The 19,250-nt window shown below is 42.6% G+C and overlaps 1 protein-coding gene across 5 annotated transcripts in view; it reads left to right on the top strand.

The window, feature by feature from the left end:
- SFMBT2 (Scm like with four mbt domains 2) overlaps positions 1-19,250 on the top strand; it is a 210,735-nt gene that overhangs the window by 142,150 nt on the left and 49,335 nt on the right. For all 5 annotated transcript variants that reach the window (XM_082848830.1, XM_082848827.1, XM_082848829.1 and 2 more), the window contains 2 exons: positions 4,408-4,490; positions 11,089-11,215. In XM_082848830.1, the coding sequence (XP_082704956.1) occupies positions 4,408-4,490; positions 11,089-11,215 (210 nt within the window). The remainder of the gene's footprint in view (positions 1-4,407; positions 4,491-11,088; positions 11,216-19,250) is intronic.

Genomic DNA, 19,250 nt, shown 5'->3' with positions numbered 1-19,250 from the left:
TGTATTTCTATGTAATTATTTTAGACAGCCTTTACAGTGGTGGATTTGTATCAATTGTTTTTCATTTTGTCATTCAGGTAGATGTCAAACATGATATTCTTTTGCTATTTTTATTTTTTATTAAGATTGTACTTTTTTTTCATATCCACCTAGCACAGAACAGGACCTTTTACTCCAGTGGTCTCTTTTTTTTGAGAGAGAGAGAGAGAGAAATCTTTTTTAAAGCCCTGCCCTTCCCTCCATCCCAAGTCTCTGGCAAGGGGTGTGAGACCGCCATGATTGCCTCAGGGTTGTCATGATTCACTTCCTGGTGCTGAGGAGAGACCTAACTTCCTCTAGGAACTGGATACAGTCAGGATTCTGTTAGCAAAGAAGAAGCAGGAGGACGGCTGAGGGGAGGTCGTCATGCTGTATTCCTGGATTGGTTGACTGGTGCTTTGATTATCTTTTTAAGATAGAGTGAAGATGCTATGCTTTCCAAATTTTTGTATTATTGAAATAATTCATGAACATTAGTGAAAACTTGGAAAATACAAGGAGGTAGAAGAAAAAGGTATCCAGGAGTCCCACCACACAGATAATTATTTTGTTATTTCCTTGTAAGTTTTTCTTACATTTCTTCAGGTCTTTTCTTTTGCATATTTTAATGTCAGTTTGATAATTCTGTGTATGCTTGTAGCAGTCTTTTCATCTAAACTTACAGTAATCATTTTTTCATGACTTTTTTTTAGTAAACTAGGTGCAATTTTCATGCCTGTGTGACTTTCCATGGACTTGGCTAAGTTTCACATTATTTTCTACTTTTGGATACAAAGATTGTTTTAAATCAAAATTATTAGTAATGATGCCATTGTATCTTAATGTATCACATTTTATCAGTTTTTGGGGTTTTTTTTAATGGGTTACATTTCCAGAAGTGCAATTGCTGTGTCAAAGTTCATGGACGTTTTTACTGCCAAATTGTTTTCCAGAATAATTGTCCAATTGCACTGTCAATAGTAATGTTTGCAAGTGGAGCTGTTTTATGTCAATTAATTTGTATCGTAAGGAAAAATGGGTCATTGACCTGTTTCCTTTTGGACCTGTAATAGTTGGAACTTCATGCAGAATAAACACTAATTAAAGCTTAAATAACCCTAGTGGTGGAAGTTCAACAGTGTTGCAAATTTTAATAGCCCAAGGGGTTTTGATTTCCTTTTATTTTCTTTTCCCCTCTGGTGTTTTCCTCCCTCCTGGGTTTAAAACATGCTTTCCTGGCTGTGGTTAAGCCTTAGTACTTCTTGTTCTGTCTTTGTTGATTAATGAGCATAATTGACCCCTGTTGTCTCTATTATAGGAGCCACAGCAGTTTGTTTTTATGTAACAGTTATTTTCTGAGCTGTCACAAAAATGCCTTACAAAGCGAGCTCATTATCAGACGGAAGGAGAAGAATTTTAAGTGATGAAGCGAATAAAGGTCCCTAAGAGAAGGAGGAGGCAGAGGAGTTGAAGCTGTTCAAATATTCAAGGAAAGGAGAGAGTTCTGGGGACAGAATAATGGCTTGTTGCTTAGGTACCCAGCAAGAGTTGGATATATCCTGAAATTATTAGATTAAAAGTGGCTCCCCATAGAGAATCTTGGAGACTGGATGTAGAAAGATTGAATATAGGTCCAAGAAACCGTGAGCCTGGCATTTATGGAGTGGGTTGAAAATCCATTGGAAATTGGTGGTTATGAACGTGATAGAAAATCCAGCTAAATATCTATCTGTATAGGGTGTAGAGGTGACCCCTGAGTTGGAAAGTTTTATCTGAACAGATACCGACCATACAGAATACCTAAATTTGATGTTATTTCAGAAAACGGTTTGCTGTGCATTTGTATGGGTTTTTTCCTATTTCTCCCCTTCCCACATGATCTTGATAAGATTTTCCTTTGCTCACAAACTAACTCAGGAAGTAGCAGAGGTCCAGGGAAGAGATATGTAACAGAACGAGGTCTTGACCTTAACAAAGCCAGTTAGCCGTGGGCCTAAACCACCAGGGTCCTTCTGTTGGCAGGATTCAGCTTGTTTCCAGCTGTTCACTTGAGAGCTCTTCTAGGGAATGTCTTGTTATATATCCTCTCTTCATCCAACCTGTCACACTCTTCCCCTAGGAGAAGAGAAGGGAATTAAACCGCAGAGGGAAGGGAAATAATCCTAAATAGCAATAGTAATTAGTAGCTCTGTAATTAGTGGCTCTGAATCATGAAATGCAGCAGCTTGAGGAGAGATTGAAGCTCTTTTCTTTCTCTTGCGGATTAGTAGAGAGGGAAAGCCAGGTACAGAAGACTTAATTTATTTCGACCTTGGTTCATCCAAGTCCTGGTAGAACTGGGTCCTTCATCCAGTTCTCCTTTCTGGTTCAGTATTTTCATACAGTGAGGTGACTTCTCACCAGTTTGAGGTGTCTTTCGGTGAATTCTTCTATTCTTATATATTAACGCAAGGATTTGCTCCGAAACAGTTACAGAGAAAGTACTCGAAGTGGACGATTACATTAATTGTAAAGAAACTCGCAGTGCCTTGATTAAGACACGTTTGCTTTGTTTGCAAATGTTCAGGAGAAGGTTGGTTTGGTTGCTTCCAGAGCCCTCTGGCTGGAGGGACAGCTCTGGACAGAAGGTCTGGGGGGAAGGGAATGTGGAAGAATGTGCAGAACCTCTTCAAAACCAGCTAGAAAGATTACACAGCATCTCAGGACTCTGAGACGTCTTATCTCCTCGTTGGAAAGTAGTGAGGAGCTGTCACTCTTTACAGGGACGTCTCAGGAGCAAGTTGAGGGGGTGTGTGCTCTGTCACTGATGGTCGGCAGGGGAGGAGGGAGGGGGGAGGGTCAGTCCCTGGGCCAGGAAGACAACTGCCTTCTTGGTTAACCTCCACCCCCATCTTTTAAAGAATTGAGTAAATTGAGCTTACTTAATGAAAAGCATACTATTTTGTACAGGTGAGGTAGGAAGCAAACAGTGTCTTGAATTTCTTCAATATGGAATTTCTGTAGTCTTTCTGCAAGTGTGGATTTAGTAACAGAATTCCCCATGTTAAGTGAATTTGCAGGTGTAGAATTTATGATGATACAGGGCAAAGAAATCAGGGGCTTGGCTTAAAAATATACTTAAGAAATCCCTTATAGATTTATTTTACGTATATTTAAACCAGTGAAGAGAGAACTGTTAAGTGATGATTATAGGGGCATTTTGCAGTTTCAGGTAATCCTGATTGGTGCCGTATTTTTTGGTTCCATTCCCTTCCTTTGTTCACAGGAAATGCAAATGACACATTAAGAGGTATTTTCCTACCTAGGTTCAGCCATACACTCAACTCCTTTCTTGTTTTATGTTTTTTTTGCGGTATGCGGGCCTCTCACTGTTGTGGCCTCTCCTGTTGCGGAGCACAGGCTCCAGACGTGCAGGCCCAGCGGCCATGGCTCACGGGCCCAGCCGCTCCGCGGCATGTGGGATCTTCCCAGACCGGGGCACGAACCTGTGTCCCCTGCATCGGCAGGCGGACTCTCAACCACCGCGCCACCAGGGAAGCCCTTGTTTTATGTTACAAACTTCTCCCATGTCTTGTTTTGGAGGTCACGATAGATCGATATATATTGTATAATTATGTACCTCTTCCCTCAACCCCAAATGAAATGAATAAAGAAAGAAAGAAAAAAAACATGTTAAAGTTAGTACATATGAATAGTTGGTTCTCAAACTCCCCCAGTATCTCAAATATGCCCGCAAAACTTCATCCGGAGAGGCGCACCTTCCCCAGTTCTCATTTTCCATCCTCCTCCGTGATTCAATTCTAAGGCAAGGTTTATTCCTCCCTGACTTCCATGTCTTTGGAGGATTTCCCGCTAGAATCTCAACTCCTTTTTGGCCATTTGTCTTACCTTCAGTTACTCTTTAAAAAGTATTCTCCTCTAGTGTTGTTTTCCAATAAAATCTCACGGTTTCCACGAAGATGTCGAGATGTAAGTTCACCTGAACTCAGAATTGATATGAAGGCACGTGTTGTGTATTTCTGCCAAATGCCTTGTGCGGGTGTGCTCTGTGGAATGCTCTGTCTCATCTGTTCTCCCCCAGAGCAAATCTATGCCCCGGCATGCACTGACGGGGTAAATTCCCCCCTTCTTCACCTGGTTTCAAGCACCGAATTATGATAATAATGGTACACCCTACCTATATTTAGCACTTTACACTGTCTACGATATTTCATTGAACCCTCATAAAATCCAATATGTTGTCACACATGAGAAAGGGCTTCACCTTTTGGGGAGGGGGCCTATACTTGCTGCCCTTATTACTTTAAATTCCCGACACACCCTGGCGCTGTTCATTGGTCTGAGATGCGGCTTGGTTAATGCGTCTTCTCTGCATTTTCTCACGCACAGGTTACTCTGGCCAGGACTTCGACTGGGCAGATTATCACAAGCAGCATGGGACAGAAGAAGCACCTCCCTTCTGCTTCAGAAACGTAAGAAGCCTGGTTCTTGCTACGCCTTTACTCATTAATGTTGTCCACCTTGAGCTGTGTAAGTTGTATAAGTTGCTTTTTATTTATTGAACAAGATGAGGTTAGGGTGCTACCCTGTACCGTGGGATGCTAAGCCTTTTTGTCAGTTTTGAAAAGTCCTCCTTTCCGTTTTTGTGTCAGTTAGGGAGACGCTGGGCTGTAGCGACAGGTTGACTACTAAACATGTCGTAAGTTTTTCTCTCACTTGTGGACGGTCCAGGTTGTTCCTGATTACCAGGTGGTTCTTCTCCTTGCACTGAGCCTTGGTCTAGGTCTGTACTCGGCTTCGTCCAGTGAGCAGATAGGAAAAGAGAACCAGCAGAAGATAACCCTAGTTCTAGACACTGTAGCTTGATATTGACACATATGACATCTTACTCCTGTCACCTTCTGTCGTTGAGAACTAGTCACTCGGCTACACCATGCCATGAAGGAGACCAGGCAGTGTGCCCTGGCTGGGCTGTCCCCCCACCTTGAGCCTGTACACTGGCAGGAGGAGGACAGAGTTTGGTGGACAGCCAGCCACCAGGGCCACCATTAGCTGTGCACTTTGTTAAGGTCAAGACCTTAACATTGAATGGGAGATTCTCTGCTCCTGAGGTATATTCTTTTTTTTTTTTTTTTTTTTTTTTGCGGTACGCGGGCCTCTCACTGTTGTGGCCTCTCCGGTTGCAGAGCACAGGCTCCGGACGCACAGGCTCAGCGGCCATGGCTCACAGGCCTAGCCGCTCCGCGGCATGTGGGATCTTCCCGGACTGGGGTACGAACCCGTGTCCCCTGCATTGGCAGGCAGACTCCCAACCACTGCGCCACCAGGGAAGCCCCTGAGGTATATTCTTAAAATATGTTCCTAAATTTTTCATTGGATTAAAGTAATAACATGCTAACCCAACAGTTTTCTGCTGTGCTTACTTTAAGCCACCTCCTTCTTCAAATACAGCTTATTGGCACAGAGACATATAAAATAACTGTGTGTGTGTGTGTGTGTGTGTGTGTGTGTGCGTGCGTGTGCGTGTGTGTGTGTGTTCAAATGTGTGTACTTGCTTATTTATAGGAGTTTGTTGTAGAAAATAGTTTACAAGTTATTCATGTAAACTTTATCAACCGTAGGAACTAAAAAGGGATGTGAACTATCATGTTCGTTTTGAGAGTGAGGCAGAGATGTATAGCCTCGTATGTTTAACATGCGTTTAGTTATGAGAGTTAATTTTTTATGCTAAGAAAAAAGATGCAGTCCTCCGGTTGGAGACTCCAGATACTACAGTGCAATGTGCTCCCACACCAAAGAATCGTTTTCTGGGCACGTGCGCCTAGAGCTGCTGATTCATTGCTGCCCCACCGATAATTTTTACTCCAGGGGATTCAGTTGGCAACGCTTTCTGATGGGAAGAGCTGGCTTAACAGAGAGAAGCTCAACACTGAGCATAAATCATAATCAGATTTTGGAGAATTAAGTAGGTTGATGACGAGGTCAGCTTGTGCTCATAAATACGGAAACACGTCAGTGGCAGGGTTGGAAATCAGGGCTCCTTACATGATTGAATGAACTTCTACTGGATAACATTGCCTTTCACAAAGGTAGCTCTTCTGAAGCGTTGTAAGAGCTGTATGAAGGGTGTGAGGTGGTGTGGAGACAGCTGTGCGACCTGCCACCATGGGAACAGCAGCTGGTTAGCTCTTAAGGCATATTAAGTCCGTGGAGTTTTACTACGCTTCAAACTGTGTTGACATCACTTGTCATGGAATCTGCTGGCCTTGTTGCCTTTTATTTGTGATTGTGGAAACTCCTCATTGCATCCTCAAACCCCTTTGAGGTTGTGCTTTCTTCCAGACGGGAGATTGTCCTTCCCTAACTCTTTAGCCTTGGGAAGAAACTCCTCACATCTCCCCCTTGTTCTGGATTTAGGGAGTTATGTCTTCTGTGACAACATGGTTCCCCCAAGGTGTCTTTTTATGTCTTCTGCTCCCATCAGCCAGCCGTTGTCCAAATGGATATTTATAGTGGAGCCAGGAGCCATATCCCCAGGTGGCCTCTGAGCTTTCAGGATTCAGCTACCAAGATGAAATCTGTATTAATGAAAATGCTGGCATATTCATTAGGAATGCACTTGTTACAAAGATGCCCCCTTTGTTTCTTGCTGTCCGTTTATTTAATCGACAGGATTGTTATCTGCCTTGGTGGCACGTGCATTGCATTACTGGTACTTTGCTGGATGATGTTAACAGGCTACAAGTACTCTTTAATGGAATGCTTATCATGAATCATTTTTTAATCACACATCTCGTGTGTACCAGAGGAGGGGTCGTGTGGAAGTGGATGCGTGGAAGACGTTACCCTGGGGATGTTTAGCAATCCGAGGCTGTTCTGAGATGGATTGACACAGGCAAATGCTTAGTAAAATAAACTCAAAGGTAACAGTTTTGCTATTGATCCTTTATAAATTACCCTCAGGCAGTGAGTTGAAATGAAAATAGGTTGTAGCTTTCCCTTATTAAGTAGGATAAAATGCATTTTAACTTACTTAGAGGCTTTTCAGGCAGTGTATCGAGTCATGTCATCAAAAAGAAACTCAATACCTAATATGCATGAATGAGGCTAGACGACTTACAGAAAAACAGCCAACCTAGAATTCCTTTGATTTCGATTTCTGAAGAAACATAAAGGAAAGGAGCATATTGGTTTCTCAACATACATTGGATAATTTTGTTCTGGTAACATAAAAATATAATTGCATTTTCAACTTAACTTCTATAAAAAGACATGGAAATGTGAATTACCTTGGTTTCTTTCCATGAGTCATATAAAGATGTAATCTCTCCTACTTACAGGAACCTGTTTATCTCAGTTTATGTATTTCAAAGTAGATACATTTATATAGTATTGCAATGTCTGATAAAAAAATTTATAGTAGTGGGTAATTTTGGAAAATTTCATATTTATTTTTAAAGTGTTAGGAGGGAGTTTTGCTTCTAGTATTGGCTGAGTAAGCTCATACTGAATTGATCCCCCTGCAGATAGCAACTATAAATTCTGGGCAGAATACCAAAACTAGTACCTGAGAGACATGGAAAATGAACAAAAGCAGAAGGGTTTTAGAGGGGAACAGATGCTTGGAAGAAAGTAGTAGCAGGAGTGGTCACCCATTTTTTACAGACTTTTGGCTTAAGGTCAGCCACAGTTGACAACATAGGGGCTAATGAAAACAGTGATATAAAATTCAAGGTCTTTCTGGCCTGATGAACCAGTTAACAGAATTTGGGCAACCACAGCTACTGGAAAGTGAGGGAAGACTCAGACAGGGGAGAGGCAGGAGGGAAGACCACAAATCCAGTGTATAAACTCTGCCTAAATCTTTAACTGATCCCTGAACCATGTATGTGCCAGGAAAACTCCAAGAAGCCTTGCTAAGGATGAAAGAACTGAACTGAGATTTGAGCTGCTTCTCAAGAGACAGAGTGTATAGTTTGAGTCCAGCTAAGTTAATTGCTTGCTAAAACAGAGAAATCAACACTCTTGGGAGGAATATAACACAATCCAGAGTCTCTGTGATATATATTTAAAACATCCAGGTTTCAATCCAGAGTTGCTCAATGCATGAAGAAATAGGAAAGTCAGACTCATTCTCAGTAGAAAAGATAAATCAACACAGACCAAATCCAACATGTCCCAGATGTTGAAATTAGCAGACAAGTATTTTAAAGCCCCTATTACAACTAAGCTCCATGGTGTAAAGCGGTGCTTCTCAAAGTGTAGTCTTTGCACCAGCAGCTTCAGCGTCTCCTGGGAACTTGTTGGAAATACAGATTTGCTGACCTCACCTCAGATCAACTGAATCACAAACTTTGGGGTGAGACTTAGCAGGCTATGTTTTTAAAAAGCTCTCTAGATAATTCGGATATACTCTAAAGTTTCAAACCATTGATGTAAAGGAAAATATTCTTGTAATGAATAAAAAGATAGGAAGTGCCAGAACAGAAGTAGAGAAGATAAAAAAGAGAAATTTTAGAACCAAAAAATACAATATCCAAGATAAGCAAATTCATTGGAAGGGCTTAATAGCAGAATAGAGATGACAGAGCAAAGAGTTCATGACCTTGAAAATAGAAATTATACTATCTGAAGAACAGAGAGGAGAAAAATGATTGGAAGGAAGGGAGGGAAAGATGAATAGAATCCCAGGGATCTGAGCAACCATATCATGTGTACTTGGTGACTCAGAAGATGTGGCCACAGAGATTGTGGAAGAAAAAAATAGATGAAGAAACAATGACTCCAAATTTACCAGAGTAGCTGAAAGATCTAAATTAATGGGTTCAGGAATCTCAGTGAATAAGCAACACAAATACAAAGAAACACAACCTAGTCAAATTGCTGATAACCAAACATAAAGAGGAAAATCTTCAAAGCATCAAGAGAAAAATGATATATTCCTTATACAGGAACAGCAATTTAAATAACAACAAACATCTCATCAGAAACAATGGAGACTAAGAGATGGTGAATTAATGTCTTTAGAATGCTAAAAGAAGGAAACTGTAATTCTATATCCAGCGAAAATATACTTGTGGAATGAAGATAAAAAGACATTTCATCCAAGAAGATTGTACAAGTGACAGACACGTGAAAAAGTGCTGAACCTCATTGGTTACAGAGAAGATGCAAGTTAAAAGCACAATGAGGGCTTCCCTGGTGGCGCAGTGCTTGAGAGTCCGCCTGCCGATGCTGGGGACACGGGTTTGTGCCCCGGTCCGGGAAGATCCCACATGCCGCGGAGCGGCTGGGCCCGTGAGTCATGGCCACTGAGCCTGCGCGCCCGGAGCCTGTGCTCCGCAATGGGAGAGGCCACAACAGTAAGAGGCCTGCGTACCGCAAAAAAAAAAAAAAGAAAAGTACAATGAGATACCACTAGACCTACCTATTAGAAAGGCTAAAATTTGAAAAACTGGCAATACCACGTGCTGGTGAGGCTGTTTAGCAGCTGAAACTCCGTACACTGTTGATGGGAGTGCAAAATGGCATATTGGAAAATAATTTGTCAGTTTCTTAGAAATGTGCATTTACCATATGGTCCAGCAATCCTTCCGTTTCTAGAGAAATGAGAACTTAGTGTTAGAGGCTGAATTTTGTCCCCCCAAAATTCATGTGTTACGGCCCTAATTCTCAGTATCTCAAAATGTGACTGTACTTAGAGTGTTTAGAAAAGTAATTAAGGTAAAATGAGGTCACATGGGTAGGCCTTTCTCCAATATGACTGGTGTCCCTATAAGAAAAGGAGATTAGGACATAGGCCACATACATGGAGGAAAGACCATGTAAAGACACAGGGAGAAGATGGCCGTCTTCAAGCCAAGGAGAGAGACCTCAGAAGAAATTAACCCTGCTCCCAGCCTGATCTTGGATTTGCAGCCTCCAGAACCATGAAACAATTAGTTTCTGTTGTTTAAGTTGCCCGGCCCATGGTATTGTCTGTGACAGCCTGAGCAGCTTAATATTATGCTCACACAAAAACTTGTCTTTGAATGTCCATAGTGGCTTTATTCACAACTACCAAAACCCGGAAACAGCTCAGCTGTCCTTCAGCTGGTAAATGGATAGATAAATCATGGTGCATGTGTAGAAACCACTCAGTAAAGTAGAATGAGGTACCCATCCGTGTGATGGCCTGACTGACTCTCAGATGCACTTTGCTTCGTGAAAAAAGCCAAACTGACAAGGCTAAGTAGGGTAGGATTCCACTTAGATGGTATCATAGAAAAAGTGGAATTACGGGCACAGGAAGCAGATCAGTGTTCCAGGAGTTGGGGGTCTAGGAGGGACTGATCACCGAAGGGCCGGTGCAAGGGCATTTTGGGGGTGATAGCACGCTCTGTGTCTTGATGGTGGTTATGGCTACATGATTGTACATTCACCTGACAGCCCTGCTTTCCTAGAACAGCACACCAAAAAGTGAGTTTCCCTCTGTGAATTTTTAAAAATGAATTTTAAAAGTAAATAAAAATAAACAGAGAACAAAGGGAAAATAGAGACCATTTCAGATAAAAGAAAACTGGGAATTCATCACCAGCGGACCTTGTACCAAAAGAAAAGCTAGAGGACAGACATCCAGCTGAAGGAGATGATCCCAGATGGAGGTCGCCGTCTCCTTTCACCCTCAGATATGCCCGGGGGGACCTGAGTGAGGAGCGCAGGGACGAGGGAGGAGTGATCGGTACCGCAGTGATTCTGAGGTTGGAAGGACGCACATGGAACTGGGAAGCCAGAGTGGACTCACCCTCGTGCTCATTCAGCAAATATTGTTAGGCACCTGCCGTGTGCCCAGCGTAGTTCTCATTTCTGGGAAACAAGCGAAGGGTGTGTGGTTCTTTCCTCGTGGATGGTGGGGAAAGACGAAGCAGGCGCGCTCGCCTGTCTGTCTTATCAGTAAATCTGTGTGCGTTCACGTGCGCGTGCGTGCGTGCGTGTGTATACATTTCTGCCGTGCCAGCTGGCCACTCCCTTGCTGTGCGTTATCTGGCTGTGGTATCTGCTGGCTCAGTGTCAGTTCTGTTTCTGTTTCAGACGTCATTCAGCCGGGGCTTCACACAGAACATGAAACTTGAAGCCGTGAACCCCAGGAATCCGGGAGAACTCTGCGTGGCCTCTGTCATTGCCGTGAAGGGGAGGCTGATGTGGCTTCACCTGGAAGGTACTCACAGTTCATAATCGTTCTGAATTCAGGGTCCACCTGGAGAGGGCAGGGTGCAGATGACGTCAGCACTGCTCAGAAGTGCCCCTTTTGCTTTCCTTTTATTGCAGCTGTCTTAAATTATTCAGCGTTCTTAAATAAGTGAAACTAATCAAATATGAATTTGTTCAGAGGCTCTCATCTTAACTAATAATTTCATGAAATGAGACTCTGGTGCAATAATTATGTTTGGAGCACAGTGGTCTTTGTACATCTCTGATTATAAAAGCTGATGTCACAATTAAGTTAATATGAGTCACTAAAACTTGGTATTTGAGGTCTTGGTTATTAAGAGGATAAAATTATATGTTTGCATTTTACTGTGAATCTTACCCTTTACTTTGGTTTCTTTCGTAGATGTTTAATTTTTCCTTAAAGTAATAACCGGACATGACTTTCTCCCCAAATATATAATAATTTAGGCTTGTTTGTTTAATGATGTTTAAACTGTTCTTCATAGCTGCATTTTATTTCTAATCGTCCAGGTAATTCACAGAACCATGCACTTTGTAAGCAGAACCTTGATCAGATTGTGGGCTTAGATAGGAGACTGTCTTTTTCAGATGTTATATTTTCAAGGAGGAAGAATTAAAATGAATTTGCTCTCTAAGGTTGTGTCATCTTTCTGTGATTTAAAATTGTTTGGGTCTTTTGTTTGTTTGTTAGTTGTTTGATTGTTTTTCAGTTTCACAGCACTTGGTAGTTATTTCAAATGAATATGGAAAAAGAATAAGATGCTGTAGATGACTAATGAAGTGATGTTAGCTTTCCTAGTCCAGATTTTAAATTTTATGACCTGGTCAACCACCATTGGAATAGAAAGTTTGGAAGGTCATAGAATTGGTGCCAGTATCTTTATCCTCTTTCGTCAGTAAACAAGTCTAAAAAAGCACTGAAGGTTCTTTGATAGGTCTACCATCTAATAAATATTATAGTCTAAGAGATTGGGAGGGGCAGAGAACAGTGATTTTAGCTGAAAGTCCAGTGTGTTGTTAATTCCCAGAAGATAGTTTAAAACATAACTACGGTTTAGGATTTCAAAATCAATCTGACATAAAAGGAAATCCTCAAAAAGCTGGTAGCTTTGTAGATTTTCGAGTAGAATGGCCTCGAGTTGGAATTAGCCAAAATGTGGACACACGTGTCATGGTGATATTTCTGTAGCTACTGGATTAGGACATGAACTTACTTTCATTACTGCATATAAAGTTGAATCAACTGCTCTTGGAAAAACAAGATCCCTTCGGTGATTTTGAATCCCTAAATTGAACTTGCTACCTAATACTGTGCTAGGCCTAATATTACGAGAGATTAGAGTCTTGTTTACATGATTAATTTGAAAACAAAAGTGGTAAAGTTCAAGGCCCTTGTTCCATCACTGTTATTTAGCACGTGACGGTTAAAATTCTCTGGCAGTCATAATTTATTTAGCAGTTTGTACTTCCAAAGTGCTTTTAGCTGTTAATTACCTAACATAGAGAGCAGTAAGAGTGTCCTGATTTTTATAGATGGAGAAAGTGGCTAAGCCATTAACAGGTGCCTGAGGTTCAGTTTCATTGCTCTTGACCTCTTTGTTGCTTAATTCAACATACCCTACAACTTCCCAATTCTTAAAAAGAATGATGAGCAATGTCTAGAGTATATTTAACATTTTTGACAGTCTTGCTTTTTCTTTGGTTATAAACTTCTGGTTTTATAGCAGAGAAATGTAAATCAGCTCATGTCACCTCTTTTTCTTATTCTCCGGAGTGCTTTCATTGGGAGCAATGAAAATTAGTTAACATTAGGAAGCAGGTCAGAAAATTGATTGTCCATTTTCCCAGACCTTACGTATTAAAAAATTCAAAAAAAACCAATCTGTTGAATATTGTTTACCTGATGCTATTGGTCAACATTATGCATTTGCCTCATCAGCTAAAGTTAAAATTCATTCAGTCTGCTGATCTTTCTTGAATTGGGGGTTCTGCGGGGAGTTTTGTTTTGATTTTGAGCCCTTCCTGGACGCTGACCTTTTAAAGTGACAACGAGCTTAATGGCACTTCTCATTATCTCCAAGTTTTATGTATTTAGTGTTTTCTTTCCTCAGTCCTGGGGACAAAATGTTAGAGAGTCACTCCAGTCACTTTGGGGCAATTAAATTATTTTTATGATGATGGTGATTCTTATTATAGACCGTTTATATGGCAATTTATAATGTACTTCATACCAATTTGTTAGTTATTTTATGTAATAGATTGATTTGAAATATTTTCAACACATGGCTAATTGACTACGTTTAGTAATCAAAATGATCATTTTAATTTAGTATTTGACTTCTTTTAAAGTCAGATAGTTCTTTAAGTGCCTCTAAAGGAACTGATGTTGAAGAGGAAGCGATAAATCAAATACGTGAGGTTAGTGTAATATTATTTTGGGTGCATGTTTGGAAAGAATGTCAAGTTCTCAAAAACCGCTGACGGCGAGCCAGGGCCGTTTCTGATGATGCGGTTTTGTGCTTGGGAAAGGACGTTGTGATGTTTTCTCTTATGTTAATTATCTGCTCTAGGTTATCGTCTCTACAGTTATGAGCATTTATTCATGTTCTACGAATTACATTCAGTTTTAGTACCTCTCGTATCCGTAGCCCCACACACTGGCTCACACCCTGGTACATCTGCATCTCACGATCCAGGTCACGTTACATTCACTGGCGATCATTTTCTTACGGGACAGATAGGGGGCGGGTGTTCTATTCACTCTCAAAGTGCATTCATTCACGAAGAGGGTTGACATCTTTGCGTTGCCTTCCTTGGTTTCTCTTGTCTCTGTTATTATTAATACTGTTTTCCTCCCGTTTCAAAGAGATGTGATATGTATTCCCTTTATTCCCCAATATTAGATATTTCAGCCTTTTAGCTGAGGCAGAAAATTCCTTTTATGTCATAAAAAGTATCACAACCCGCAGGCTTCATTTCCACTGGGCTGTTTAGCTCTTTTATTGTTGCCACTACAGGAATTTTTATAGAGAGCTTAGAACATGGGCAGCAAATCCTGGTTTTGACATTGGGAAGCCTGTTAAAAATGAAGAGGAGGGGGTTCTGGAACGGCATTTTTGCACTTTGAAGGTGGGGAAGGAATGATGGCCTTCCCATCATTTGTTTCCTGGAGCTTTCCCTTCCGGTTTGTTAAAAACAAACATACAGAGAACAAAAAAATGAAGATGACCCAGAGGTCTGTGGAGAAGTACCAAAATGTCAGTTCAGGGAGCTTAACTCAAACCGTCAACTTAGGTTATTACTAGCATCTCATGATCTTTACTTTCTGCTGCCCTCCGAAACAAAATTTAGAGAAAATAAAACTTTTCCACAGTCAATACTAGCAAAACATAGTGTATAAATTTCAATCTGTGGGTCTGAGCTGTATATCACTTTGGATGGTAGCTTTTTGAGGAACCGTATCCTTTCACCGTGAACTTCACATCCCCATTGACAAGGACCGAATGTGCAGGGACATGGTCCCTGATTTCCGCAGGAGATGACCATCGCGAGCCATGCGTGGGCTCTAAGTAGACTTTCAGCGTAGGTGTTTAAACACCAGCGACGATTCAAGGACGCATGTGATCTCTCCTTTTCCCTCTTCAGAAACGCATACACCCTGCAGCTGTCCAGTGGCATTTCTGATGTATCGGATTTGCTCCCAGCTTCTTGGCTGTGGGGAGGTGGATCTCGTGGCACTTTGTACTCGGCTGGTTTCCTCTGCTTGCTTTCAGTTTCATTCACCTTTCAAGGTTGGAAGGCAGCTTGCAGGGACCATGTCCTCGCCTTCTTCACCTGATACTACAGCGTCCTAAGCCGGCTTCCACCTCTGTTATTAGGAGTGCTGGCGTAGGGGTGTAGACCTTTCACTTCTGATGCGTGGACTTTCCCACAACCCTCTCTCTTTGCCCTTGTCTTTCCCATGTACTCATTGGTCACCTGGTGTTTCCTTCCCTCATATGGGAAGGTCAGAATTCTTCAACATCCTTTATTTCCCCGGTTCCCGTTCAACCTCCTCTTCCTCTGTGACTCAAGCAGCGGTTCTGTGCTGACGTGTCCAGATGCCCAGCGCTCACAGCAAACACATTCAGAACTCCTGTTTCCAGCTACCTGCAGAGCGTCTCCTTGGGGACGTCTGCGTTTCCCAACCGGAGGCCACTGTTGTAACCCCTGTGTTTGCTCTTCTCGACTTTACCATCTCACCCAGAGGCACCGTGATTGTACCCAAGTTAGACCCCAAAAAGTCATCCTCTTGTCTGTTTGCTCTCCCACTGCCCCCATGACCAGTAGTGACTCCAGGCCCCCCCCCCGCCCCCATCTCTGTCCTCTCCCTGCCACACTCTGGTTCCAGGTCTCCACCCCTTCCTCTTAGGATGTCAGTAGTCTCTCAACTGCTTTCTCTCCCATCCTCATAGAGCAGTAAGGCTTAGCTCTGTATAATAGAGCCCCTGCCTTCTTCTAAGTATTCAACGAGTTTGTATTTCTCACGGAGCAAAGACTCAAACTGTATAACTCAGCATTCAGCCACCCCCTCCCGACATGCACATCTGCCTCCTAGATGTGTGATCTTGGGTACTTTGTGAGTTTAGACTCTCCTTTTTCTTCGTGCAGTTTCATAAAAGTAAGGTAACGGATTCTGCCTTATAGGACGGTTATGGGTGAAGCCCTATCTGTAAAGTGCTCGAGCTGTGCTGAGCGCATCCTAGGAAGTGGGAGAGGTTGATGAGCAGAAAGAAGGCAACGCCCTTCCATTTCAGCCTCCCCGCCTGGAGCCCGTGCCCCAGCAGAGTGGACCCCTAGTGTCTGTAAACATCTGCGCGCTCTGCCTGTTATCACACAGCACAGAGTTTGTATGAGGGTTCGCGTGCGCTCTGCTTGCTAAAGGCTTGCTGAATAGATACGAGGAATAAATAAAATCGGTGTCCCTTAACGAGAAAGCGATTTAAGATACGAGCAGCCCCTTAAGAACTGCTGTTTGGCTAACCGAGTTTTGAGACAGTGAGATGTTTTATACTTGTAAGCTAAAATTCAAAAACTCCTTGGTCAGTTTTTTTTCCGTGTGTGCTTGGTTCAGTTCCAGTAAGCTACCTTCTGCATCATAACACACGGGAGTCCTGTGAAAGTGCACATTCCTGGGACTGCTCCAGACCCATGACTTCTGAGTCCCGGGAGCAGGGTCTGGGAATCTGCATTTTCACGTCAGCCTCCCCGGATGACTCTTTTGCACGGAGAGTTTGTAACGGCCTCTAGGAGATCAAATGGGCAAAGAAACTCAGGTGACGCAACCTCTTCTGTCTAGGAGACCAGGTGCAGAAAACTGCTCTTTAAGCCTTTTCTGTAATTTGTGATAAAGTCAGGTGGTTAATAGCATTTTGCAGAGACCTGCAAGAATGAAACAAGGGAAAATGCAAATGTGGAAGTAATTATATTTCAAGCCAGTGTGGGTGGTTTTTAAATCTTTAAAAAGAGGTATGGGCTGCGGGAGGCATTTTGGGGAGAAGCTGCTTTAGCAGATAAGGGTATATATGGGAGCAGGACCTGTATTCTTGCACGGAGGAACGTGGCCCAGGAGTGGGTGCTGTCTTTGAACAGGCTTTGAAGACTCCCAATCAGTTACACAGGTTCTGAGTGGTCAGCGACAGCCCTGGCTCTGGCTTTCTTAAGCAAAATGGGAATTGGGGGGAAGGCTTTTGATGGGAGGCTGGAGCAGGGAATCTACTCTCCAGAGGGCTTTGCAGCAGGAACCAAAGGCAAGTTTGGGCTTTCAAGCTGCCGTTGTGCTGAGTGTGACTTCTGACTGACCACGTTTTCCTCACGAGCCCGCCTCGATTGCTTTCTTAGGCTCTGGAGCTAAATTGCTTAGGTTCGAACCCTAGATCCCCCTCTCACTGGCCGGTTGATCTTTTCCTGACCCTCAGTTTACTCATCTATAAAATGGGGATGAAAACCATCCTATCTCTTAGGGTCGTGAGGATGAACCACTTAGAAAAGTATCTGGTCCAGAGTAAGTGCTGTAAGAGTTCCATTCTGCGGATGGATCTCTCCCTCCACTCGCGCATGTAGTCCCGTTTCTGTTGTTTTCCTTCGGATGGCTTCCTCTCACATGTCGATCCTGCCAGCCACGGTTTTGCCGTCTCTTGACTCTTTAGGAATTTATTCCAGAGCTGACAAGGGATCTCTGAGATCTTGTTCTGGGGCCCCCGTCTGCAGATGGAGGGCCCAGGATAGATGGCGGGTGGGGTTTCCAGCACCCAGCTCTTGCTTTTCTTTCTTCCAGCGCTTTACCTTTTCATCGCACACTCGAGCCCATCACAACTTGGTGTGGCCTTTAACTCTTGATGAGGGCGCTGGACGAGTCCCTCAATCCCTCTCGCCTTTCTTCCTATGCTGGCTCTCACCTGAGATGCAGGGGCCATTCGGATTCTATTAGTGTAGTCAGTGAACATCATGTACTTCCTCCATGGTTGCTCCTAGCCTCTGCCCTCACAGCCCTCCTGCCTCTGGTCCCACCTGCATCTCCACTGGTGCTCGCCCAGGCTCATTCCCATCCATAATTTGCTGGGAATGAAGCAGTTACTACCGTGAGAAGTTTGATTGGACTGTGTTCCTAGGAAGATACTTTAGCATCATCACAGCCATCCTCTTCTTTCATCCCGATGTTCCCAATAGAAGGGGCCACCGATTCTATCACAGTGCCCTGCATCCTCCGCTGGGTTAAGCTGGATACAGTCTCTGCAGTCAGAAGGGCCAGAGGCACTTTGTGGAAGTGGATGGGATGCGCTGGTCTGAGGACAGAGTCTCAGGATGTCGCAAATTGCAAAACCGTTTTAAGGTTCCAGAGTGATTCCTCCAACTTTACATGCTGGTACATGGGCCCTTTGAGTATGGAAAGTCTTTCTCCTGTAGCGGTGAAATGACGTCATAGTTTAATTTCCTTTTACGGTAACTTGTCCTCCCTTAATCCGACCTCTGTGGCCATACTGTGTGAGAGCCTCCTTTCTTCTCTGAATAGCTTTGTTGTGTGGTTGTCATTGTGATGATGGCGACGTTGTAGTTGTAAGCTAGGTAATTCATTCACAAGGGCTGAAAATACATAAAGTATTTTTGGTCATATTGTCTCCCCCCACTCCTGTCCCTCAGGCCCTTTCCCAGCAGACACCCACTGAATTAGGGTTTTTCATTTCTTCCAGATTTATCTCGTGCACATGTTAAGTATGTTATTTTCCCCTTTAAAGCAGATGGTAGCATACTAAATATACACAGTGTTCTGTGCCCTGCTTTTCTTTTACTCAAATATACATCTTTATGGATAAATATATAAAGAGGTTTCTCATTCTTTTTTATAGCAGCAGGATGGACATTCCATTATAGGAATGTACTGTAACTTATTCAAGTATGGCCCCATAGATGGAGATTTAGGCTTCCCAGTGGTTTTTGAGATGAAGGTTTTGGGTGAGAATGAATAAGTAGAATCCATGACTTGATGCAGCTGAAACAAAGTCAGAGATTGAGTATGGCCTTGTGTTGTTCATCGGACATTGTTCTATAAAATGATAAGGAATATTGCAGAGGCGCTTAGTGGAGTATCTCTCCACATAGGTAGTTTTGGCCATCCTGGAATAATCAAGAAGGAGCCTTGGCAGCATTTTAATGACTTATTTTGTAAGCTACTGAGTCTCTAATCTTGGGAACTAATGGGTTATGTTTTAAAAAATTATTGTGAGTCCAGCCAGATATTTCTAGATTCATAAGATTGATAAAAGGAAATAAAAAATTAGTACTCATCATTCAGAAGAGGATTGGAAAAGTTTCAGGTTCACAAATACTTTCCTGGATGATAAATACCCCGCTATTCCATCAGTTATTATTTAATAGATGCCTTCATGGGCCAGATTTGGGGGTGGAAGGAAGGCAGGACTGTAACTTTCTTGAGAACATGGTTGCTGACACATTTGTAGCTCCTAAGTGTTTGTTTAATTGAA

Source organism: Leucopleurus acutus (genome assembly GCF_964270905.1).
Source record: "Leucopleurus acutus genome assembly, chromosome: 1".
In the NCBI taxonomy this organism is placed as follows: Eukaryota; Metazoa; Chordata; class Mammalia; order Artiodactyla; family Delphinidae; genus Leucopleurus; species Leucopleurus acutus.
This window is presented reverse-complemented; position numbering and strand designations above follow the sequence as displayed.